The sequence below is a fragment of the Manis javanica genome, chromosome 2 (genome assembly GCF_040802235.1).
Source record: "Manis javanica isolate MJ-LG chromosome 2, MJ_LKY, whole genome shotgun sequence".
Lineage (NCBI taxonomy): Eukaryota > Metazoa > Chordata > Mammalia > Pholidota > Manidae > Manis > Manis javanica.
Window position 1 is genome coordinate 53,990,410 of NC_133157.1, and position 26,362 is coordinate 54,016,771.

The window sequence follows — 26,362 nt, forward strand, 5'->3', positions numbered from 1 at the left end:
TTTCCTTCTCAAACTGTTAAAAAATTAAATGCTTGGAACTGATTATTATTATTTTCACTCTTGTGTTTTAGCTCCCCCCTGCTATCACCTCTTCCTGGCTTTTTTCTTAAGGTTTTATTTAAATAAGTTTTACCTTATTGAATCTTGAGAAATAATACCAGTTTTCTTGAATAGGCTTTTCAGGTTTTAGGTTTTATGCTTATCTTCATTTTTCTTTATGTAAAATACAGTCAATAATAATTCCTGACAGAATGTTATACATTGTTACATTTGAAGGTTTAAGTGCAAATTTACTATTCAATATGTTTTTTAATACCACTGAAAAGTGTTTTTATAGTTGAATAAATTAAGTAGGGCCAGAATTAGAATGCAACTCTCTCACCCAGCCTAGTCCGGAATCTACAAAATTGTGTTTTCTTCTTTACTTTTTGGTCCTTGAGGTAAAATTGTCATGAAGAGATTCCCAAGCGTCCACAGGTTCTGTCAGTGATCAGGTGTGGCCAGGCTAGCTGATGGCCTGTTAGAGCACTGCCTTTCATGCATGTTGTTTTTCTCAGCTTACAGTGGCTTCATAAAAAGTGAGTCCTTTCTGTGAATGAGGATATGGTGATTGAGTGGTGGTGATTTACCCTCCCATCATACTTTGGATGAGCAACACAACTGTGTCTTCTGACTGCAAATCTAAGTGACCTCACGGAGTGAATGCTTTTAATGGGATAACGAATATATCTGTAATTACATGTCCTCCTTACTCAATAAATTATGCCAGTGGTATAATTCTTACTTTAATATAACATAAAAGATAATCTTTTTATCCTTGCCCTCTAGTGATAGGGTTTTACATTCTTACTGTCTTCATGAGTAAGTTATAGATAGCTGGTTTAATAGTATTCATGGTTTTTATATTGTACAGTGTTGATACATACTATTTTTGTTACACAGCATGCTGGACTAACTTCTAGTACTGTATTTCTCATCCTATTCATTAAATTGAGGATCTTGGAACAGCCTACTTAAAATAAGTATATCAGTTATATAGCCTTATAGGACAGCAGTAAACTTGAATTTTCAAATGTCAGTTTGTAAACGTTAGAGCTATAGTCAGCTTGTCAGCATCTTAGTGCCTTCTACATTATAGGCATTCAATGTGTACTTGTTGAGTGAATTAGTGACTACTCAAGTGTAAACAGTAGACTTTCCTCTAAAACCAAAATAACTCAAACCAAAATGTGAAATTGCTATAAATTGGTAAGAGTTTTTCTATAAACTTACAATTATTTAACTGAAAGACTTGAGAGTTCATAACTTACAGAATTAACATATGATTATTGATAATGTTAATGTATATAGTTAATTATGTCTTATGGAAGAATGTAATTTGGGATAACCAATGTTTTAGTAGAGTACACCTAATATATTTCTGCTTAGGAACCCCAAAAAGTTAATACAGTTATTTTTCTAAGGATTTATAGATCTAATTTTTAAAAATTGCTGTTAGTCTTCTCATTTGGAAATACAAATAATGCTGCTTTCCTCCCCCATATGATTATTGGTAAACACACAATTTATCAACATTTTGCTATTTAATTTCTGTTGTTTTTCTTGTCTTTATCCTTTTGAGGTTTGTGTTCTCTGCTGAGTAAGCTGGTTAAATGTGTTGTGTGAAAAACTAGTGATGAAGGGAAAAAATGATTTTTTATCTATATTTTGGAAGCTTTTCCTACCAGGTAAACTTTGCTTTCATGATCTCATTCTATTGCAGAATTACTTATGTGCCTGCAGAACATTTGGAAGAGTTCAAAATCAGTTTGGGACAACAATCTGGAGGAATAATGGCACTGGACATTTTCTCATCATACACTGGCAGGTAAGATAAACAGTAACTCTGTTATAATGAATAAATGAATGAATGAATGACACAGCAGATTAAAAAGAAGAGTTTTTAAATCCAGAGTCAGGGAGGGCTAGTATTGACAAAGACTGAATTCCTTTTCTCTCTTACAAGATTTAAAAAATATTTACCCCTTTCCTGTTATTACTTATGAAGTTAATTATCATATAGCATGGAAAATACAGGAAAATTCAAATCCAGAAATTCAAATCACATTTAGTTGTATCACTGAATGTAACACTTGTGATATACTGAGTTCTGGGAATTTGCTCCAGATATAAATATTATTTTATTCCCTGAAACCTACAATTTGTATAGTATTATGTTTTTTCTCTTTCATAAATATTTTTAAACATCTTCAGAAATTCTACTTAATTCTTTACTAGCATAAATATTTAGAAAAAATTCTAATGGTTTTTTTTTTTACTATTTTGGGGAATGTTGAGCTGAATATCTTTGTATGTATGTGTGTTAGAAAACAGTATATGTCTTAAAGCCTCGATGTACAGTTTATTAAGAATCTTAACACAGGAAAAGGTTTCTTTTTTTCCTCACCAAAGACAGGAATTAGGTTTGGATGCTGCTACTGACTGAGGTCAACACAGGGAGAGAAATGATGTCAAATTGCTTTTCCATGAAGAATGAACCATTTTATACTCTTCAGATGTGGGCCTGTTTTTTTTTTTCAGTTGCATTGGCAAACTGAAAATCAGATTTCTCTTTAAGCATGCTATAGAGAAGAAATGGTTTTGCAAACATTCTGAGGTCTGCTTTGAAAAGTTGTCATTCCTTGGAGGATACCAGAACATATTAGAACACCTTGGTTGGTATATAGTGACTGCAGGTATTGGGAGATGTTTCCTCTACACACACTGTGCATGACCGCAGTAATACAGAAAGTGTGAGGGAAAGGAAAGGTATGTTGTGTGTTTAATAAAGGGATGAAATGCTGTGGCTCTTGGGGACTCATAAATTTTATGTAAAAAGGAATATTCACTCTACCCTGTACAAAGCCCAGCCACAGTCTTCTCTAGAATTTCTATCTCAGGGTTAATGGCATGAATTGATTATATCACTTCCTGGTGATTCCCATCAAAGGGGTAAAAGCAGTAATTCCAGTGTCCTGAAATACCATTTCAAAAGACTTAATTAAAAAATATGCCAAGGTACCATAATATTCCTGTTAAGTTTCAAGGCCTTAAAAGCACTCTGAAGTTATTAGAAAGAGCTACTTTGAATACTATGCTTGCCTCCTAGCACAGAAGGGAGAATGGCCTGGATTGTCCAATGCTGAGACTAGTTGCCTCACTGTGGAGAAAGAACATTTGCTGTTAATATAAGGGTGCACGAAACAAAATGATCTGCATTGTACAGTGGAGGTATCTGTGCCATAGAGGTTAAGGAACTTGACTAAGTTCCATAGCTAATAAGGGGAAGAACCAAGATTAGAATGTAAGCAGTCAGTCTCCATGTTCTTAACCATAGAATCCAAAGAAAGAATTGTGCAAGCCCAGTATAAAAATGTTGGGCAGCATAGCATAGAGGTTAAGAGCTCAGGTTTTGTATTAAGATGGTCTCAATTAAAATCTCACCTCTACTACTTAACTGTGTGAGTTTGTGTCAATTTCTGGCACCTTTCTGCAGATACAGAATTACTATAGTTGATAAAAATTTCATTGGTATTTAACAGACATAGGAGCAAAGAAGTCTAATTCATTCTTGGCTGAGTGAGTGCAGGAGGAAGAGAACCGGTCCATTCTGCTCTTTAGGGAGCACATAACACTCGAGTTTTGTAAACCACTCTTTAAGATTGATAAACAATAGCACATTTGTAGGAGCATATCTGGGTTAGTGAAAGGATTCAAGATTAGAATCACTTGAATAGAAGGGAGTTTTTGTTTCAGAAGATTCGGGATATTAGTCTTTTTATAGTTAATAAGGAGGGAGCCTGTAATACAGTATGTCTGAGAGTGTTTCTGAGCAGCTCCCATAGCTTGGGCTTTAGGGGTAAGAACCTGCCCTCACCCCAATGGCTGTCACTGGATATTTTAGGGACTCTTTGAGTTCTCATTCTTGTCTGTATTCTGTAACTTCATTTCCATCATATTCTCTCCAGTTGTGTTTTCAGAGGGTGAAGCCTAGTTTTCTGCCTTGCACCTTCTGGATTACAGCTTAACTCAGACTATCTAGTTCTTAGTCAGCTTCTGAACATTCTTTGTGAAATACCCCTTTGGGATCCATTCTCAGCAGCACTGTCTCATTGTCAGGCTTACGCTCTCGGAACTCCAGGCTCATTCAGGGCCTTATTCCTCAGTTTGCACAGGAGGGCAATTCAAACTTACACCCAGTGGGTATGACCTAGAGGCAGGTAGATTTCCTTTCAACCGCTGAAAAACAAAAATGTTACCTTCAGGTCAGAGAAAGAATGAGACTTTCAAGGAGAGCCTGGACAGTTGCTTGCCAGAAACGTTGTGAAACACATTCAAACACAGATGGATTGCATGACTTCTGATCTCAAAGTCTAAAGATCATACAGTTTGAAACAGTGCAGTATTCTTGTTAGTGGAGAATGGATATAATTTGAACATATGCTCTCTTTAGATTTTTCAGTTTCTATAAAAACCAACTGCAGACATTTATTGGATCATAATTTTTATAGCCTTCTCTGCTTTCAGAGGAATATATAGACATATTTCTTCAGAAATCATATTTTTACTAACAGCATAAGGACACACCATAATTGATTAACCATTTTCTATTGCCCTTACAATGTAATTTATAGTCAATTAACAGTCTGGACATATTTGTTACATGCCTGGCATTTGGCAAAATCTGAGTTCTTAGAGAAATTGAAAAGTGACACTGAATATAGATACATTGTAAACTGTTTTGTGTAGGGAGTATTCTGTGTCTGGCCTCTCTGGGTGGGCCAAACCTGGACCATAAACATTTTCCATTTTTCTTCAAAAGTGGAAGGGAAAGCACTGGTCCATCTTTAGAAAGCTGAGATGCTATATTCTCTCTGGGATCGATCAGGGCTAACCCACATGGCACTTCTACCTTCTTATACATGATAGGTATTTAAGAAATGCTTGAATAGTTTTCTGTAAAATTCTGGTATTTATGTCCTTTTTCTTATCCTTTTATTCTCACATGTTTCATCAGAAAAAAAAACAGATTAGGTAAGATTTTCATCTAAAATGTTCAGCTAAATTTCCTAAGACTAAGTTACGGAAGATTGATTCTGCTATAAGGTTTTATTTTGTTTGATCAGGTTATCTTTTTCCCTTAATGTGAAATGTTACATACTTTTTGGCCAAGTATGGTGAAAATATAAGGCAGTTAAGCATTTTTAGCCAAATCAACAATAAAGTACATGTAAGAAACTCCTGTGAGGTCTTACCAGGATTTGGAAGCACTCACTCTGTAACTCTTCAACAGAGACGTTCCAGAACTACCAGAGCGAGAAGAAGGAGAGGGAGAAGAGAGTGAACTCCAACATGCAGCACACAGCAGTTGGAGTCAGCCCAGGAGGTAGGGACTGTGTCTGTCTTCCGCCTACGCATTATTTAAAGATTGGGAGCTGTGGTTTCAACTATTGTATTTCAACTGGCTACTGGTGAAAGTGAAAAAGTTGTTTAATATCTCTTACTCTCCATTTCTTTATGTGTGCAGTGGAGAAGATAATATATATCACACAGGGTTAAGATTAACATATGTAAGGATTTAACACATGGTGTGGACTGAATAAAATTAAGTAGAGAAAATAATGTATAGTATTTGAAATGGATATTTTCTGTAGAGTTTGATTTTAGGTATACCACCATATGTTAATTTAAATTTTCTCTACCATTTGTAGAAACTACATATTCAAACATATGTATTCACAGTGTGTGTTTGTGTGTGTGAGCATCTTGTTCTCATGGGCTGTGGTTATTCTAACCCATGTGCTATCTATAACCAATTTCATATAATAGAAAAGACCTTCCTAAATAACCTCAGGGGTATCACTAAGGTGTATTTTCATGTTCATGCTGAGTAAAATCAAATTCAGTTTCATAGGAATTTATGAGTCCTGATTATGGACACAGGAGGCAGATAATTTTGTGAATAATAGGAAAGTATAAAACTAAATCCAGCCTTCAAGGAAGCTATAATGTACTTGGGTTGGCAAGCTATAAAGACATAAAGTAATTGAAGAGAATACAATGTATTTTGTGTTAAGTATAAAATATAAGTAATCATTGGATAGTCTCTATAAACTGATCTAAAGATGACCATCACAGTAGTGCCTTGTACTTAAAAAACACTTAATATTTATTCTACAATAATAAATGTAAATGATGAAGAGAAACTAATTTCTACCATTCATAGATATAATACAGTTTGATGATTTTCTTGGCTCACAAATTGAGGATGCAGCTATCACATTTAAACATTTTCTAGGTTGAGTCAGTTTTTTAAGTCTAGAAATCATTTTATGTTGCTTTTAAGAAAAACATCTAAAATGTTTCTAACTGTCTAAAATGATTTTTTGATTTGAATTCCTTTAAAGTTGTTTAACCTGCTTAAAGAAATCAAGCAGAATGTATCAAACACAGGAGTTATTATGAAATTTTCTTACAAAGAAAAATTGAGTGTAATTTCTGGACTGGAAGATTTTTATACTTTTAGTCTCAACTTTAACCTTCACATAAACTAAGAGATATCTCTAAAGATAGTAATCACATTACAGAAAGAATATGTCTGGAGCTTCATAAATCTTAAAGAAGATACCCTGTACTCAACTAACATAAACAGAAGCACTAAGGTACTTTCAGGGAAAAGTTCAGAGACTATTATGAGAAAGCTTACTAAAATAACTGGAGCTTTTTTGTAAATGAGGAGAAAGTGTTATGAATATGCTTTACAACATTGGAAACATGATCAGCATTCATTCATGCAGTCAAAAAACAGTTTTTGAGGAAATGGAGAATACTTTTTAGGAAAATAAATATTAAGATTCTAAATCTATGCTCTTATTTTATATATAATTTACAGAATAGGTATTGAACTCTAACATTTTCTAGGTTGATACTTTTTTTCAATGCAGTGTTTTAGAGATCTGTCATGTTGATACTAGAAGATCTAATTCATTCAGTTTAATTGTTGCAGTGCATTTCAATATACGACTATAGCACAATTTATTCCTGAATTGATATTTGGGTAGTTCACAGTTACCCACTATTAAATAGTTCTGTTCAGTAAATATATCTTTTTCCTTCAACTTATGTGTAGGAATTTATGTATGTGTATATCCAGAAGTGAAATTGCTGGCTGATAGTTTTAAATGTATTATTCACTTCATTAGAATATGTTCGGTTGCTTTTTAAGGTGGCTGTACGAATTTTTACTTTTATTTCTCATATATGAGAGTTCCCTTTTGTCTTAATCCTTGTTACCACATCATACGACCATTTAAAGAAAAGTTTTTGGCAGTCTTATGGATAGAAAATAGTATGGTATCTTAATAAACAATGTACAGGTATAATAAGATTGAGGTGATGGAGTACACTTTTGCTCATATGGATTATATTTTATATCTTGCTTAGATTACTTCAGTGATCGTAATTATCGTAACTAGAGTAATAAAAGATGTATTGATTGCTTACTGTGTACCAACGCTTTGTTTTTTGCACTTTACATATATTCATTAGTTTAATCTTCACAGCAGCTCTCTAACATAAAGACTCTTATTGGTTCCATTTCATAGCTGATGAAAGTAAGAAAGAGACTAAGTGAATTTCAGAGGGTTATATGATTGGTTGGTGGCAGAAGAGTAGAGCTTGGACTCAGAGATGGTTCAGAGTTTAGACAGCATGGCCTCAGAGATGTTTTACCTCAGCTTTTCTGAATTTCATTCTTTTAAGTCTCTGTATAGGTTTCAAGAAAGGCTGCTATTTTTTCCATAAAACCAGCTACAAATGTGTTCTGTAAGATTTTTCTTTTATAGATCTTCTCTTTCTTCCCACAGAATGTTCACCATGTTCTGTTCAGTGAGTAATGAGTCTGGTTCCTCAGCACTGTCGTCGTTTTGGCAGCTCTCTGCTGGGTTATCTTCTCCAGTGATTTAAAGAGTTACAGCCTTTCTTCTCAGGAGTGTTTGAAAACACTTTGCTCTCTGTGCCAAGCCCTATGTTGAGCTGTTATCCGAAGGCTGTTTAGCCTCTCTGTGCCTCTTTCCTTCCTTGTAAAGTGGGGTTAATAAGAGTAATTATAGGGATGATGTGAGAATTAAAGGAAAGTGTATGGAACTCAGAATAATGCTGAGCACACGATAAGCCTTTAATAAGTGTGTGTGGTGGCTGCTGTTATTTTTATCATTCAAGAAATAAGAATTACTTTCTAACTTATACCAACCACTCAGAACTCCAAGATACATTTTCTTTCATTATATCTTTTTTTTTCCATGGTAAAGAGAAGAGTTAAGGAGTCCCACATATGTATCCTTAAATATTTACAATGGTTAATTTGCTGACTTCCTTACTTTGCTGTTTACCTTAGGAACTGCTTTTAAGAAACAAGGATGTTGGTTCTTCTCTTTGACAATTCCTGGAGTGAAAGAGAATGAGTAGAATTTTAAACTGTTTAAAATAGTTAAACTGATAAACTGTTCCTCACACAAATTTTGTAAGATCCAGGATCATGGTACTATTCTTTCAAACTAAACAAAGTCTCTTGAATTACTGATTTCCAATAAAGAAGAAAGTGCTGACCCAAGAGAAGATGTGTCTCATTGTCTGCCGTCATCTGACCGGTTGCCCCTCCTCTCACTCCGCCTGCGGTGCTCTTTTATCCCACCCTTTTCTTGCAGGGACTGCCCCCATTCCACAGGACTCCTTACTCTAACCTTTCCTCTATTCAGGGAACACCTCAGATCTCAAAGTTGAGGGCATGTTTGGACTTTTAGTTCCTGTTTAATGTCAGACATGGTCTCCCTGTGTCTCCTTGCCAACACTTGTTTTTTGTTTTGGGATAGGAGCCTTCCTAAAGGGTGGTAGATAGTATCTCATTGTGTTTTTGGTTTGCATTTCCCTAATGACTAGTTATGTGTATATCTTCTTTGGAAAAATGTATTTTTAATTCCTTTGCCCATTTTTTAATTGGGTTATTCATGTTGTTGTTGAGTGTTAGGGCTTCTCTATATATTCTGGATATTGATTCTTTATCCAAAATGGCTTTTTCCCATTCTATGTCTCTCTTGCCTTATACTTTATTGATAGTATCCCTTGATAAACAAAAGTTTTTAGTTTTGTTGAAATGTAATTTGTCTTATTTTTCTTGGTAGCATGTACCCTTTTTGTCATATCCAGAAACCACTGCCATTCTATTATCGTGAAGCTTTTCCCCTTAGTTTTCTTATAAGAGGTAAAAATTTTGTTTATTTTTATAGGGTTGAACTTTGGAGAGAACCCAGCAAGTCCTTGGGCATCAGCATTGTTGGTGGACGAGGGATGGGGAGTCGTCTAAGCAATGGAGAAGTGATGAGGGGCATTTTCATCAAACATGTGCTTGAAGATAGTCCAGCTGGCAAAAATGGAACCTTGAAACCTGGAGATAGAATAGTAGAGGTACCCTCCAGTGAGCTTTCTATGCTAAAACTCTTTAACTGTTCCATCCTCTTACTAAGGGAATCATCATCTGTACACCTTTTATTTGACCCACAATTGAAGTAAAATGTGTGTGTGTGATTAAAGCATTTATTATTTGTTCCATTTTATCCATAATTTTCTTTATAATACATAGTGACAGATTATGTGTCTTGATTCAGAGATCTCTAAGTTTGGAACTATGGCTGACCATTTTTTAAAAATTGACCCTGAGATAAAATAGTTAAGTTCTGTTTGAAAGAACAGAGCTTATTTATTGGGGAAAATTGAATTGTTTAAAATTATATATCCACACACAATGCGTTCAAGTTCTACAGTGGGATTTTATTTTAAAAAATGCTTTGTCATTATTGTTTCATTATAGATGAACTTTGTTGGATAAAATTATTTTCCAAGTGTCTTTTTGGTAACATCGTTTATGCTAAAACTCTGAATACCTTTTACATACATGTTTCCCTCTCCAATCTAAACTTGGATTTTTCTTCTCCTCATTACTGTGCCCATTCATTACTGAAGGCTGTGTGTGTATGTGTGTGTGTGCTTATACACACAGTCATGTGTACACTGATGTATGTGTACTTTGTCATGTGGCAAGTATTTGATCAAATTGTACTAATTCCTGGAGCAGCTGTTGCATTCTAGGTTCTATGACAGACTCTGGGCATCTCACAGTCAATAAGGCACTGTGCCTGCCTGCCAAGTGGGATAGACTTGGTAACTAATCAAGTCACTTCAGAAAAGTGTGATGAATTATTTATCAGGATAAGCATAGTTTTAGTTAAGAGGGTAAAAAGATAGAGGTGAAGGTATCTAGTCCAGGTTTGCTGAATTGTCAGGATTTGTAGGGTAAATTAAAAGAGATAACTACCAAACAGAAGCCATTTTGTTACAATAGTGACCATTATACTTATTTTATACAAGTGGTTGTCCCTCATTTTCTAAATCTGTTTAACTTACACAATAATGTGCCTTAATTGTGTTGAATGTTACAACATGTCAGCCATGACTTTAAAATGAACATTTTGGGGATTTATTATTATTCCTTTTTTGGTTAATTGCCTCTGAGATATACAGAAGGAAGAAGATTGAGACCTGAGAGAAGGCAAGGGCCATGTCTGTTTTTGTTTTGTTTTGTTTTGACTCCAACCATTTGTAAAGGAAGAGTGATGGACTTTTTCTCTCTTCTTGCATCTTTACCTTTCATTGTATGATATCTTAGCTCCCTTTAAAGACTTTTTTTAGAGCGCTATCTAAAATTTCCAATTTTATATTCTCACAGGGTAGTTTATTTCATGGAAACCACTGTTAAATATCTTTGACCTAAGTTGAAAAAGGAATACATTTTTTTCAATTATTTCTAGAAAGGATTGATCATAGTTAACACCAAAATGTTACTTAAATGTATTGAGGGGAGTCAGAGCATCTCTCTCAAATTGAAAATAAAGGTTTGTTTTTTTTTCAATGTGTGTTGTACATACATACTACATGCTGTTTAGCAGTGGTTTGTTAATTGTCATTTTGTGCAGGGCATTTTCTAATAAATAAATCCTTAAGCCTCTGTAATTCTGGGGATTCTAAAACATGCTAAGAGATTCTGAAAATGTATGTAGACTAGATGAGTAGAGACCTACAAAGTATTCTGTTCCAAGCAAAGAGTTCTTTGGACCTGAGCAAATAGAATATTTAATATCCTATTAAACTTTCCCACTAATAGAACACACAGTAGACATGAACTAACTTTCATTCTACAAAAAGTTAGAAGTCATTTTTAATATGCACTGAAAAATGTGTTGTGATGTCATCTAACTATCAACCTGAGGGAGGGTTTCAATTAAATATATATCATTCTCTTAAAGGTGGTAATATTCTATGCAGAGATCTAATAATTAATGATCTTTTCCAGAATTGTGTCCACTCTGATTTTGCTGTTTCATTTTTTATGCCATTTTGTAATTGGAAATGATAAAATGATAGTCATATCTTACAGTGTTCTGGTAGGGTTAGCATTTGGCCTTTCAAACTATTTTCCTTCCTGTTCATGTAGTACATAAGCTGAGCTGATCATTACCCAGACAAACCATGGTCAATAAAAAGTTACAAAATAACTTTCATTTTCAAGCTATTTATATTAATGTTACTAACAAAGGAGCACAATTCCTTGGCTTTCAACTTCTGCAATGGCTATTGCAAAATTCTTTTGCAAAACTAATCTTACCATAACCTGGTTTTTCTGAATATCAGAATTTTGTATTTAACTTCAAGCTTCCCTGTACAGAGAGAAATACACAAATCATCTCCCATCTACCTCCCAAACTACTCTATAATGAATTGGTAGAATATTTGTATAGTGACTTTCATGATGAGGACACTGTTGCTAGACAGTTTCCCTTATACTATTTCTTTAATGATGGTGATTTTTTAACTTAAGGAACAACTGAGCCGTGTAAGTTAAGCAGAAGCAGAGCCTTCATTCCAACTGATTTTTATTTCAGTTTATTATTGGAGACAGAAATCAGTGTCCAAAATAAGGGACCACAAGTCTGCCTGAGAGATTAAAAGTTCTGAAGCCTCACAAGTAGTCTCAGTTATTTTTATTCTGAAACAGATTTTCCAAGAGCCTCACCCAGGACGCTCAAAACACCAGATCCACAAATTGTTCTATTGTTCTGTAGCTTCTTGAAATGTTAAGCTGAGGCCTTCCATTGCAGGTGGATGGGATGGACCTCAGAGATGCAAGCCATGAACAAGCTGTGGAAGCCATTCGGAGAGCAGGCAACCCTGTAGTCTTTATGGTACAGAGCATTATAAACAGACCAAGGGTAAGCAAACATAGAGGGCAAGGTAGGCATATCCAAACAGTGTTCAACTTGGAATCTAATGCATCAAGGGCCAAGTTGTCTCTAGGGGCAGATATCGAGTCTTCAAATCTCATGAGACTTGTTAAAAGTTTGTTTTGCCTTTTTAAAAATTTGAGTTATCCTGGAAATCCCTTCTACCATGTTTTAATGAACACTTGAAGTTTGTTGAAAACACAAGTAGGATTCATTGGTGGCCATAGGTCTCTAGATGGATAAACATTAGTATTTATTATAGTCACAAAATGTATGAGTTAAGAGGAATGTGGTACAGTCATTCAGGTTAATAGACTAATGTCTAGTGAAATGCCTTAGAAGCCAAAGAGATTACATTTTCTTCATAAATTTATCCTCTAGACAGAATTTCCAGCTTAATCAATCCCATGATCACCTTTGAATGATCTTTAATATATTTGTCTGTCCCACTGAACATTGATTACATTTCCACTTAGTGTATTTCATTTAATCTGTATGTTTATGTGATTTTGTTACTGCTGTTTCCCAGCCATGTACCTCTTTATCACTGTACAGCCCCTAGTGGTCAGAAGCCTACTAACAACCCATTTTCCCATAAATCGTAACAGGTAAAATAGCTTTAAAAAGTATTTTAAGAAGTGTAAGTGTATTTAATCAAGGCTGTTGATGGAGAAGATACTAAGTGAGATTTTGTGTATTTGGTATGTCCTAATGATGCTGAAAAAATGAAAATCATGTCAAGAGTTTAAAACTATTTTTTCTATTCCTTTATGACTCACTGAAAAAAACTTTTTTACATGCAGAAGTTCTTAAATATATTTGGGCCACGTACCCCTTTGAAAATTCTTCAGAAATATATACATTCACTGAAATGTTTGCATACCATTTCAGGAGTTTCCTTGATGTCTTGAAAAGGAAAATGTCAACATACGTGAGGGAAGTTAAAAAGTTCATCTAAAACTTAAAATGTGTAATTTTTATATAAGATACATTTAATTTTAACTTTTCAAATTAAGAATATAAAGTGTCAGTGCTCAAATGAAGGAAAGAAAGTAGCAGACAGCTCTGTAGATGAGATCAATAGAAATAATTTGTCAATATTCTGTGCTGTGGAATATAAAGTGACTAGATTTATCTTACTGTTCCTTCATTTTGTTGTCAAGACAGGTATAGCTCTGGTCTGGGTTCACTTTAAGAAATGATTTCAGTAGTTCCTAATGTAAGCAGTTATCTTCACATCTGCAGTTCTTAATCTTTCAGTTGTTTATAGTTAAGTAATAATTACCCATTCAGATGAGAAAATTCACCAAATAGTAGGGCTGTATCATACTGCATTCTTCTCAAATGGCATTCAGTTTGTTTAAATAACTACAATCTCTGCATTTGTTTCTGTTTGTTGTGTTAAACATAGATACAGTATGATAATGTTGATAAATGACTATTTAAGTTAAAGCTATTTTTTATGTGTAGGTTGGTTTTATTCCCTTTCTTGATTTATTTTTAATTTCTAACTTTGATATCATATAGGACAATACTGTAAACTGCTAATTAGGATTCTCAGTATTATTTTTAAAAACCTAAAGTCGCAAACATTTCTTTCAATGCCAATCACATTTTCTAATGAGCTGGGAAGATATTTTTTCATATGCCTGGAAAATATTCCTATTTTACTATCTGAGGTATAATGACACCTGACTTTATAGTAATTATTCCAGTATAAATCTTGCTTAGAATGACATGTTTAGTCAAGTTATGTGTGACAGAGTTCAGAACATGCTACCTAAAATATGGCATTTGGCATACTGAACATTTTAATTTAAAATAATTTATGAAAAGAGAGGTTAGAGGATTCTGATGTCTCCTTTTTCCTTGAAGCAAGCCATAAGACTCTCACATGAGGGGTGCCCTACCTATACCTGGGAGAAAGGAGCATTCTCATCTCCAAAGGCAGAGGGACAGGGACCCAGACAGGCATCTGAGGGGGAACAGGCTTTTCAAAGTTTCTGCTAGTTTATTACACTTAGCTGATACTCTTTTGTCCTAGAAGATTTTCCATGATTTTCCATCTTCATTAAGTCTAGTATGAAAAGATTCATCTTATCATTTATCACTTCTTCGATTCTTCATTCCCTTATGAGAGTCTATGTCACATAAAACTTGCATTAAGTCTGTGTATCTATCTATCTATCTATCTATCTATCTATCTATCTATCTATCTATCTATCTATCTATCTATCTATCTATCTACACTTTTCTCTGTTACTCTTTTTTTTTATAGACATACAGCCCAGAACCCAAGATGAGTAAAAATAAAAATGTTTTTCCTCCTCTACATAAACATTTTGCATTGGGAAATTAGAAATCAATTTTTCATTTAAAATGAGATAGACTATTTTCAGCGATTTACTTCCTTATGGAAATAATGTCTTTAGTAATCTAAAGGAAAAAAAATCACAAATACCTAAGAGTCTCTTAATGGTAAATGTTTATCTGTAATAAAGCTTAAAGAAAATCTTATACATAGGCTGAAAAGACAGTTAATCTCTTTGCCTCTTAGACTATTGAAGAATCAGAACTTGCCAGAGCTGGGAATAAAATACTACTATTATTTAATAATCATGAATTCCATATTTATTGATTTATTACTGATAATTCCACCATTATGATGTTTCACATAATTCAATATAACCATGTTGTCAAATTAAACGCTGGGCCCTGTTAACATAGAGGCCAGAGAATGTTTTTGTCTTCCCTGTGCATCCTATTAGTTAAAAACATTTCCGTTTTTATCAGCCCTTGAGACTATAAACAGAAACTTTGGCCTTGACTTTTTATTTATTTATTTATTTATTTATTTATTTATTTATTTATTTATTTATTTATTTATTTATTTATTTATTTATTTATTTATTTATTTTGAGAGGGCATCTCTCATATTTATTGATCAAATGGTTGTTAACAACAATAAAATTCTGTATAGGGGGGTCAGTGCTCAATGCACAATCGTTAATCCATCTCAAGCCTAATTCTCGTCAGTCTCCGATCTTCTGACGCATAATGAACAAGTTCTTACATGGTGAACAAATTCTTACATAGTGAATAAGTTCTTACATGGTGAACAGTACAAGGGCATTCATCACAGAAACTTTGGTTTCTGACCACGCATTATGAACTATAAACAATCAGGTCAAATATGAATATTCATTTGATTTTTATACTTGACTTATATGTGGATCCCACATTTCTCCCTTTATTATTATTATTATTTTTATTTTTAATAAAATGCTGAAGTGGAAGGTAGATTCAAGATGAAGGTAGAAAACATATTTTAGTGTTGTAAGAGAGCAATTGTAGATGTTCAGGTGTGTGCCTGTAGACTATGTGTTAATGCAAGCTACACAAGGGCCTTAAAACATCCACGGATGCAGAAGATTTCTCTCAAAACAGTGGGGGGTGAGGTTCTAAGCCTCACTACTGTTGTTCCCCAATTTCTCACCTGATGGCCCCCCTGCAACTGTGCCTGTCTTAGGTTGTTCCTCCCTTGAGGAATCTTTACCCGTCTCTGGCTAACCAGTCATCTTCCGGGGCCATACAGGGAGATGTAAAGTTGGTAAGTGAGAGAGAAGCCATATTGTTTGAAAAGGTTAGCTTTTTACTTCTTTGCAGATTTATGCCCTGTGGCTTCTATGCCCAGCACTGGTCTCGAGGTATCTTTACCACCTGGAAGAATTATGATACTCGGTAAATTCGATATGAGGCATGAATTCTATTTAAGGGTTGTAATTAGGAAGGAAGAAGAGAAGCTATAGAGGTAGCATATGGAAGAAAACATGGGAGGATTGATTATTTCTTTGACATATCTTCTTGTAGAGTACCTTAAGTATGTATAGGTTTTAAACTACTAACTAACTTGCGCACACATATTAACATAATAGGAATACGGTGACATAAACAAAGCAATTCTATAATTACCAGCCATCTCCAGTGAAGCCAAGAAAACCATTTAGGCACCCTAGGCATTTGTGAAAATTAGTCTATGATATGATGGATATTGTCCAACTGAACTTGAACAGTCTGAGAGAAATCAGACAAATTAAAGCAACCCATTTCTGGGATCTGTTCACATCCCATATGGTCTTTTAACCATAGATAGTCTATAGTCGTAAGATTTTGGAGTGCTGCAACTTGCACCCCTCCCAACTCCTGGTTGAGTTCCAACAGTACAGATCTGGTCAAATTCGTTGTCTCACTGTATGCACATGCCAGCCTAGACATCTCCCTCCTCATTCCAGTGGCAAGTCCAGGAACGGTGGGATGGACGCAGCTACAACCGCAGCATCGCCCGGATCCCTGTGGAGGCTTTTTGATGATCATCCCCTGGCACGAGTCCTCCAGAGAGTGCTGATGCCGGAAGCTCCTCCTCATATCGTATCTTAGTGCATTTTCTGGGTATCCAAGCTAGGCCTTGATCTTCTGCATAAAAACAAACAGACGCTTTGCCCACACTTTGACATGCCCTCTATACCACTGTGTAGAACTCATTGGAGGTCAGCACACAGGAACTGCTTTTTTTTTTTATTTTTATTAAGAGAAAGGAATATTATCAGAAAAGAGTACCTCCATAGCCGATCATCTGACACCCTTTAAGTGATCAAAATTAAGGATATTTAAAGCATGCGTTAATCTTTGATTTACCAATAGTTTTATCCTATCAAGAAGTAATACCCCTTTTCGTTCTTTCTTTCTTTTTTTCCTTTATTTTTTTAATCTTTAATCTATGCTTACATGAAGAATACTATGTTTACTATGCTCTCCCCTATACCAAGTCCCCCCTAAAAACCACATTAGAGTCACTGTCTATCAGCATAGCAAAATGTTGTAGAATCACTACTTGTCCTCTCTGTGTTGTACAGCCCTCCCTCCCCTTTCTCCCTCCCCTCCCATGCATGCTAATCTTAATACCCCCTTTCTTCTTACCCCCCTTATTCCTCCCTGCCTACCCATCCTCCCCAGTTCCTTTCCCTTTGGTACCTGTTAGTCCATTTTTGGGTTCTGTAATTCCGCTGCTGTTTTGTTCCTTCAGTTTTTCCTTTGTTCTAATACTCCTCAGATGAGTGAAATCATTTGGTATTTCTCTTTCTCCGCTTGGCTTATTTCCCTGAACATAATACTTTCCAGCTCCATCCATATTGCTGCAAATGGTAGGATTTTCCCTCTTCTTATGGCTGAGTAGTATTCCATTGTGTATATGTACCACATCTTCTTTATCCATTCATCTACCGATGGACATTTAGGTTGCTTCCAAGTTTCGGCTATTGTAAATAGTGCTGCGATAAACATAGGGGTGCATCTGTCTTTCTCAAACTTGATCGCTGCGTTCTTAGGGTAAATTCCAAGGGGTGGAATTCTTGGGTCAAATAGTAGGTCTGTTTTGAGCATTTTGATGAATGTCCATACTGCTTTCCACAATGGTTGGACTAATTTACATTCCCACCAGCAGTGTAGGAGGGTTCCCCTTTCTCCACAGCCTCGCCAACATTTGTTGTTGTTTGTCTTTTGGATGGCAGCCATCCTCACTGGTGTGAGGTGATACCTCATTGTAGTTTTAATTTGCATTTCTCTGATAATTAGTGATGTGGAGCATCTTTTCATGTGTCTCTTGGCCATCTGTATTTCTTTTTTAGAGAACTGTCTGTTCAGTTCCTCTGCTCATTTTTTAATTGGGTTATTTGTTTTTTTTTTGTTGAGGTGTGTGAGCTCTTTATATATTCTGGATGTCAAGCCTTTATTGGATCTGTCATTTTCAAATATATTGTCCCATACTGTAGGGTTCCTTTTTGTTCTATTGATGGTGTCTTTCGCTGTACAGAAGCTTTTCAGCTTAATGTAGTCCCACTTGCTCATTTTTGCTGTTGTTTTCCTTGCCTGGGGAGATATGTTCAAGAAGAGGTCACTCATGTTTATGTCTAAGAGGTTTTTGCATATGTTTTTTTCCAAGAGTTTAATGGTTTCATGACTTACATTCAGGTCTTTGATCCATTTTGAGTTTACCTTTGTATATGGGGTTAGACAATGGTCCAGTTTCATTCTCCTACATGTAGCTGTCCAGTTTTGCCAGCACCATGTGTTGAAGAGACTGTCATTTTGCCATTGTATGTCCATGGCTCCTTTATCAAATATTAATTGACCATATATGTTTGGGTTAATTTCTGGAGTCTCTAATCTGTTCCACTGATCTGTGTCTCTGTTCTTGTGCCAGTACCAAACTGTCTTGATTAGTATGGCTTTGTAGTAAAGCCTGAAGTTGGGGAGTGAGATCCCCCCTACTTTATTATTCTTTTTCAGGTTTGCTTTGGCTATTCGGGGTCTTTGGTGTTTCCATATGAATTTTTCTATTATTTGTTCCAGTTCATTCATTGAAGAATGTTGTTGGTAATTTGAGAGGGATTGCATCAAATCTGTATATTGCTTTGGGCAGGATGGCCATTTTGATGATATTAATTCTTCCTAGCCATGAGCATGGGATGGTTTCCATTTGTTAGTGTCCCCTTTAATTTCTCTTAAGAGTGACTTGTAGTTTTCAGGGTATAGGTCTTTCACTTCTTTGGTTAGGTTTATTCCTAGGTATTTTATTCTTTTTGATTCAGTTGTGAATGGAATTGTTTTCCTGATTTCTCTTTCTATTGGTTCATTGTTAGTGTATAGGAAGGCTACAGATTTCTGTGTGTTAATTTTGTATCCTGCAACTTTGCTGTATTCCGATATCAGTTTTAGTAGTTTTGCAGTGGAGTCTTTAGGGTTTTTTATGTACAGTATCATATCATCTGCAAATAGTGACAGTTTAACTTCTTCTTTACCAATCTGGATTCCTTGTATTTCTTTGTTTTGTTTGATTGCTGTGGCTACGACCTCCAGTACTATGTTAAATAACAGTGGGGAGAGTGGGCATCCCTGTGTGGTTCCTGATCTCAGAGGAAATGCTTTCAGCTTCTCACTGTTCAGTATAATGCTGGCTGTGGGTTTATCATAAATGGCCTGTATTATGTTGAGGTACTTGCCCTCTATTCTCATTTTGCTGAGAGTTTTTATCATGAATGGATGTTGAATTTTGTCTAATGCTTTTTCAGCATCTATGAAGATGATCATGTGGTTTTTGTCTTTCTTTTTGTTGATGTGGTGGATGATGTTGATGGATTTTCGAATGTTGTACCATCCTTGCATCCCTGGGATGAATCCCACTTGGTCATGGTGTATGATCCTTTTGATATACTGTTGAATTCTGTTTGCTAATATTTTATTGAGTATTTTTGCATCTACATTCATCAGGGTTATTGGTCTATAATTTTCTTTTTTGGTGGGGTCTTTTCCTGGTTTTGGTATTAGGGTGATGTTGGCTTCATAGAATGAGTTTGGGAGTATTCCCTAGTCTTTTATTTTTTGGAAAACTTTAAGGAGAATTGGTATTACGTCTTCTCTGTGTGTCTGATAAAATTCCGAGGTAAATCCGTCCGGCCCCGGGGTTTTGTTCTTGGGTAGTTTTTTGATTACAGTTTCAATTTCTTTGCTCGTAATTGGTTTGTTTAACTTTTCTGTTTCTTCCTTTGTCATTCGTCTAGGGAGGTTGTATTTTTAGGAAGTTGTCCATTTCTTCTAGGTTTTCCAGCTTGTTGTCATACACGTTTTCATAGTAGTCTTTAATAATTCTTTGTATTTCTGTGGAGTCTATTGTGATTATACCGTTCTCATTTCTGATGCTGTTGATTCGTGTTGATTCTCTTTTTCTCTTAATAAGTTTAGCTAGAGGCTTATCTATTTTGTTTATTTTCTCAAAGAACCAGCTCTTGGTTTCATTGATTTTTGCTATTGTTTTATTCTTCTCAATTTTGTTTATTTCTTCTCTGATCTTTATTATGTCCCTCCTTCTGCTGACTTTAGGCCTTACTTGTTCTTCTTTTTCCAGTTTTGATAATTGTGATGTTAGACTGTTCATTTGGGAATGTTCTTCCTTCTTCAAGTGTGCCTGGATCGCTATATACTTTCCTCTTAAGACTGCTTTCGCTGCAGCCCACAAACGTTGGGGCTTTGTGTTGTTGTTGTCGTTTGTTTCTATACCTTGATCTCCATTTTGATTTGTTATCGATCCATTGATTATTTAGAAGCATGTTGTTAAGCCTCCATGTGTTTGTGAGCCTTTTTGTTTTCTTTGTAGAATTTATTTCTAGTTTTATACCTTTGTGGTCTGAAAAATTGGTTGGTAGAATTTCAATATTTTGGAATTTACTGAGGCTCTTTTTGTGAGCTAGTATGTGGTCTATTCTGGAGAATGTTCCATGTGCACTTGAGAAAAATGTATATCCTGTTGCTTTTGGATGTAGAGTTCTATAGATGTCTGTTAGGTCTATCTGTTCTAGTGTGTTGTTCAATGCCTGTGTGTCCTTAATTATTTTCTGTCTGGTGGATCTATCCTTTTGGGTGAGTGGTGTGTTGAAGTCTCCTGAGATGAATGCATTGCAGTCTATTTCCCTCTTTAGTTCTGTTAGTATTTGTTTCACAAATGCTGGTGCTCCTGTGTTGGGTGCTTATATATTTAGAATGGTTATATCCTCCTGTTGGACTGAGCCCTTTATCATTATGTAGTGTCCTTCTTTATCTCTTGTTACTTTCTTTGTTTTGAAGTCTATTTTGTCTGATATTAGTACTGCAACCCCTCCTTTCTTCTCACTGTTGTTTGCCTGAAATATGTCTTTCCATCCCTCTACTTTTAGTCTGTGCCTGTCTTTGGGCTTGAGGTGAGTTTCTTGTAAGCAGCATATAGATGGGTCTAGCTTTTTTATCCATTCTATTACTCTGTGTCTTTTGATTGGTGCATTAATTCCATTTACATTTAGGGTGACTTTTGACAGATATGTACTTATTGCCGTAGCAGGCTTTAGATTCGTGGTTACCAAAGGTTCAAGGTTAGCTTCTTTAGTATCTTACTGCCTAACTGAGCTTGCTTATTGAGCTGTTATATACACTGTCTGGAGATTCTTTTCTACTCTTCCTTCTTATTCCTCCTCCTCCCTTCTTCATATGTTGTGTGTTTTGTTCTGTGCTTTTTTTAGGAGTGCTCCCATGTAGAGCAGTCTCTGTAAGATGCCCTGTAGAGGTGGTTTGTGGGAAGCAAATTCCCTCAGCTTTTGCTTGTCTGGGAATTGTTTAATCCCGCCATCATATTTAAATGATCGTCGTGCTGGATACAGTATCCTTGGTTCAAGGCCCTTCTGTTTCATTGCATTAAATATATCATGCCATTGTCTTCTGGCCTGTAGGGTTTCTGTCGAGAAGTCTGATCTTAGCCTGATGAGTTTTCCTTTATAGGTGACCTTTTTCTCTCTAGCTACCTTTAAAACTCTTTCCTTGTCCTTGATCCTTGCCATTTTAATTATTATGTGTCTTGGTGTTGTCCTCCTTGTATCCTTTCTGTTGGGGGTTCTGTGTATTTCCGTGGTCTGTTCGATTATTTCCTCCCCCAGTTTGTGGAGGTTTTCAGCAATTATTTCTCCAAAGAAACTTTCTATCCCTTTTCCTCTTTCTTCTTCTTCTGGTACCCCTATAATACGGATATTATTCCTTTTGGATTCATCACATAATTATGGTCACATAATTCTCTTAGTGTTGTTTCGTTCCTGGAGATCCTTTTATCTCTCTCTATGTCAGCTTCTATACGTTCCTGTTCTCTGATTTCTATTCCTTCAATGGCCTCTCGCATCTTACCCATTCTGCTTATAAATCCTTCCACGGTTTGTTTCACTTTTGTGATCTCCTTCCTGACATCTGTGATCTCCCTCCGGACTTCATCCCATTGCTCTTGCATTTTTCTCTGCATCTCTGTCAGCATGTTCATGATTTTTATTTTGAATTCTTTTTCAGGAAGACTGGTTCGGTCTGTCTCCTCAGGTGTTGTCTCTGTGATCTTTGTCTGCCTGTAGTTTTGCCTTTTCATGGTGATAGACATAGTTTGCAGAGCTGGTACGAGTGACAGCTGGAAGAGCTTTCCTTCTTGTTCGTTTGTGGCCTTCCTCTCCTGGGAGAATACCCACCTCTAGTGGCTTATGTTTGGTAGCTGTGCGTAGACAGGGATTCAGCTACCTGCCCAGTTGGTTTGGAGTTTATCTCCGCTGTTGCTGTGTGCGTGGCCTGGCTGGGGCTGCTCCTCCAAAATGTTGGAGCCCTGTTGGAGAGGGAGCAGCCGGGAGGCTATTTATCTCTGCAAGGGGCCTCTGTGCTCCCTTTTGCTCGGGGGGTTAGAGTGCCCAGAGATCCCCAGATTCCCTGCCTCTGGGCTAAGTGTCCTGTCCTGCCCCTTTAAGACTTCCAAAAAGCACTCTTCCAAACCAAAACCACAACAGCAATAACGAAAGAGAAAAAAAACAAAGGGAAAAACGCGCAATTTTTTTTGTCCTCTGGCGCCAGTCTCAGGCACCCGCTCACCCGTCTTTCTGCCCTGTTTCCCTAGTATTGGGGTCCCTGTCCCTTTAAGGCTTCCAAAAAGCACTCGCCAAAAAAAAGGGAAGAACGCACGATTTTCTTTGTCCTCAGGCGCCGTTCTCAGGCACCTGCTCACTGGTCTTGCTGCCCTGTTTTTCCCTCATATTCGGGTCCCTGTCACTTTAAGGCTTCCAAAAAGCACTCGCCAAAAACACGTGATTTTCTTTTTCCTCTGGCACCCGTCTCAGGCACCCGGTCAGCGGTCTTGCTGCCCTCTTTCCCTAGTATTGGGGTCCCTGTTCCTTTATTGCTTCCAAAAAGCACTCACCAAAAAACAACTGCTCCCGTTTCGTTGTTCTCCGGCCTCAGACTCAGTCACCCACTCACCGGTCTTGCCGCCCTGTTTCCCTAGTATCCAGGACTCCACGCATGCACTGTGTCTGCGCTCTGGTCCGGAATCCTGGGGCTGTGTGTTCAGCAGTCCTGGGCTCTCTCTCCCTCCCTGCTGACTCCTCTCCACCCACCAGGGTCCCGGGGGAGGGGTGCTCGGGTCCCCCCTGGCCAGTGCTTGTATCTTACCCCCTTTGTGAGGCGCTGGGTTCTTGCAGGTGTGGATGTGGTCTGGATGTTGTCCTGTGTCCTCTGGTCTCTATTTTAGGAAGAGTTGTCTTTGTTATATTTTCATGGATATATGTTGTTTTAGGAGGGGATTTCCGCTGCTTTACTCACGCTGCCATCCTCCTCCGCCTCCTTGCCTTGACTTTTTAAATAATAAATATAGTCTGTTTCTATAAATCTTTCCTTAATAGTAGAGTTATCTTCCCCTTCATTTGCTGTATTCATGCTGTACTTTTATACTCTACTTTCAGGGCCAAATCCTAATCCTATAAGAGCTGCAAATTAAGAAAACAAAAAGCTAAACAAATACTAGAACTCTCTGTAAATATTTTATTTCTTGCCACGTTGTTTTATCTTGTTATACAGAATTATAAAGTAAATGTGAAACCTAAAATTCCATGTATGGGTATTAGAAGTAATGTCCACCTTCCATAGCATTGAGGTATTTTATCTAGGATTTGTTTTTAATCTCTGCTTAGTCATGTCTAATAATAGACTTATTAAGTCAGAAGTTAATAAATGGTCATGTTCTTTGGCTTTTGTGATCTTCATTTTTGTGAAGCAGGAGTTGACATTTTAAAATGAAAAGCAGAGAGAAAGTTGAGATGAGCAGAAATGTCACTGTGCCCATTTCTTTTTCCCATCTTCCCTCTGTAGTAAAAACATTGCAAGAAGAGCAGATTGAATGGGTGATGTGGCATAAGCTTTAGTGCAGGCATACTAAGCGAGGGTAGAGTTCTTTCCAGAGTGTTCTCCCATACAGGATGGTATCACATGACAACCTCTTTCTACTCCTGATGCTTGCCAGTAGGGCATTTTTGTAGAGAGAAGTAACACAAACATTTAATTGGAGCCAAGATGAAGTTTAAATGTCTGCAATTTCCCCTGAAAGATATTGTCAATAAAAGAAAGAGAGAGTGGGTATGAAAAGAAGAATTTACTGTGCTAAGGCAATTACTTTTCTTTTTTTCTTTTAAACCATGAAAATGCTCAATTCTACCAGGCAGTCATCCTGCCTTTAATATGTATGTTCATCTCCCAATAGGCTTAGCTCAGGGCATAGCACAGATAGGCCACAAAACCTATGAGAAATTCTCTAAGGCAGGTCTTCAAATATTATCCAGAGCCTCATAAATTCCCCAATAATATGGGAACTTTTATAGGAAATTAAAAAAATCAGTGTTCCTAACTCCATGAAAACTGGGCAGGTATTGAGGATACCACAGTACAGTGGCTCATTTAAAAAATTGTTGATTTCATTTTTTTAATTAAAAATACTATTGAACTGAAACAACCTTAATGTGTAGTGAAAATATGAAAACTATCTTTCCTGATAAATAACATAAAAGCATAATGAAAGTGACCAGTGAAGTAGCAGATAAATGCTTAATTTGCATTCTGGAACAGAGAGACTGTTTTTTGTTTTACAAAAAAGTATAATTTGCTTTTAAATATAATTTAAAAACTTGTATGGTTTTAATTTTGAAACAGGTTTACTGATATGCATAGAACATAAATTAATACATAAAGTGGGCAGAATATATGTGTATCTGTCTGTAATAGTGAAAGCATTCAATGAAAATAAAAGGAATTTGGGATCCATTTGGCACTCATTTCCTATATGGTTTGTGGCCAGATTTAGATTCAGGTGTAGATTCAGCTCACTAGAGGTAAACCTTTAGTTCCAGACTGTTTAATAAGACGATGGTATTAATTACTAGATCTGACAGGATCTTGTTTCACATAGTTACTCAAATCATTAAGTACTTGTTCTTAAAACTGAGTTGTTTTCAATACCTTTTGCGCTCAGCACCTCTTCTGTTTCCTTTTAGAAACCCCCTTTGCCTTCCTTGCCGCACAGCCTTTTCCCTAAGTACAACTTCAGCAGCACTAACCCATTTGCTGGCTCTCCACAGTTCATCGCTGATAAGGTTGGAGAATGCCCACTGTCTTCCCATTGCCTTTTGCAAATGTTTGTTTTTTGTTACTACTGTGCCTTGTCCCAATTCACTGTTTACTAAATTTGAGTGGGAAAAACAAAACAAAACTGTGTGTTTGGAGTGGGCATGCAAATCCTTTCTTAAGCACATTTTCTTGTCTTAGCATATTCATTTTTATAGCTAAATTTAGGTGGTCCTTCTGTAGGGAGAATTGTGAGTCCAATGCCTTTCCTGTATTTTGGCGTGTGTTAAATTTTCTGATATTTAAATATTCGTTAGTTGACAAATGGGTGAACTACTTTCACACATAAGTTCTTTAAAACCTTGTGTTGGTTTATATTCTCAGACTTGTACAAGGTGGTCCTAAAAGCTCTTCTGTGAGTTAATCACTCCATAAGTAATTGTGTTTGTGCAGAACTCTGTTGATTATTCATAAAATGTGTCCATGTAAATGCCTGAATCAGGAAACATGTAACTGTTTCAGTGCTTGTAAATCCATACAAAAACTTAGAACTTATATACTGTAATTTGATCATGAAAAGGAAGGAAGCTGTCAACAATTTCAGGAACCATTTTATGAATATTCATCAATTTTCATGCTTCTGTGATACAGATAACCAATAATGCCATGTCTGAAGGAATATGTTTTCTGTTACTATAGGAATTACAGAATTCAAGTAGCGTTATCTTCCATTGTTCCCCAACTAACCCATTTGCTCCCACACCATTTAAGGTTTGTCTCAGTGTGAAATTTTCCTGAGTAAGTGGATGTGTTACAGTGTGCTATGTGTATACATTATACTCGTGTGCATACATGGCATGGAGTGATTTTGGGTGCACTTTGCATTTTTGCGAGTGAAGGCTAAACAATCTTTGTTAGAGTTTTATTTTCTTTAATAAATTTTAAGAAGAGTCAACAATAAGATAATTACACGATCTCATTGAGAATGAGGGTTTCAGGGT

General features: G+C 36.2%; 1 protein-coding gene across 13 annotated transcripts in view; it reads left to right on the forward strand.

The window, feature by feature from the left end:
* The window catches only part of MPDZ (multiple PDZ domain crumbs cell polarity complex component), a 182,876-nt gene that overhangs the window by 117,272 nt on the left and 39,242 nt on the right, over nt 1-26,362 (forward strand). For 7 of the 13 annotated variants that reach the window (XM_037018619.2, XM_037018626.2, XM_037018625.2 and 4 more), the window contains 5 exons: nt 1,763-1,867; nt 5,333-5,425; nt 9,324-9,501; nt 12,249-12,359; nt 25,292-25,390. In XM_037018619.2, coding sequence (XP_036874514.2) covers nt 1,763-1,867; nt 5,333-5,425; nt 9,324-9,501; nt 12,249-12,359; nt 25,292-25,390 — 586 coding nt within the window. The remainder of the gene's footprint in view (nt 1-1,762; nt 1,868-5,332; nt 5,426-9,323; nt 9,502-12,248; nt 12,360-25,291; nt 25,391-26,362) is intronic. The other 6 variants (XM_037018621.2, XM_037018623.2, XM_073228517.1 and 3 more) reach the window with 3 other exon arrangements.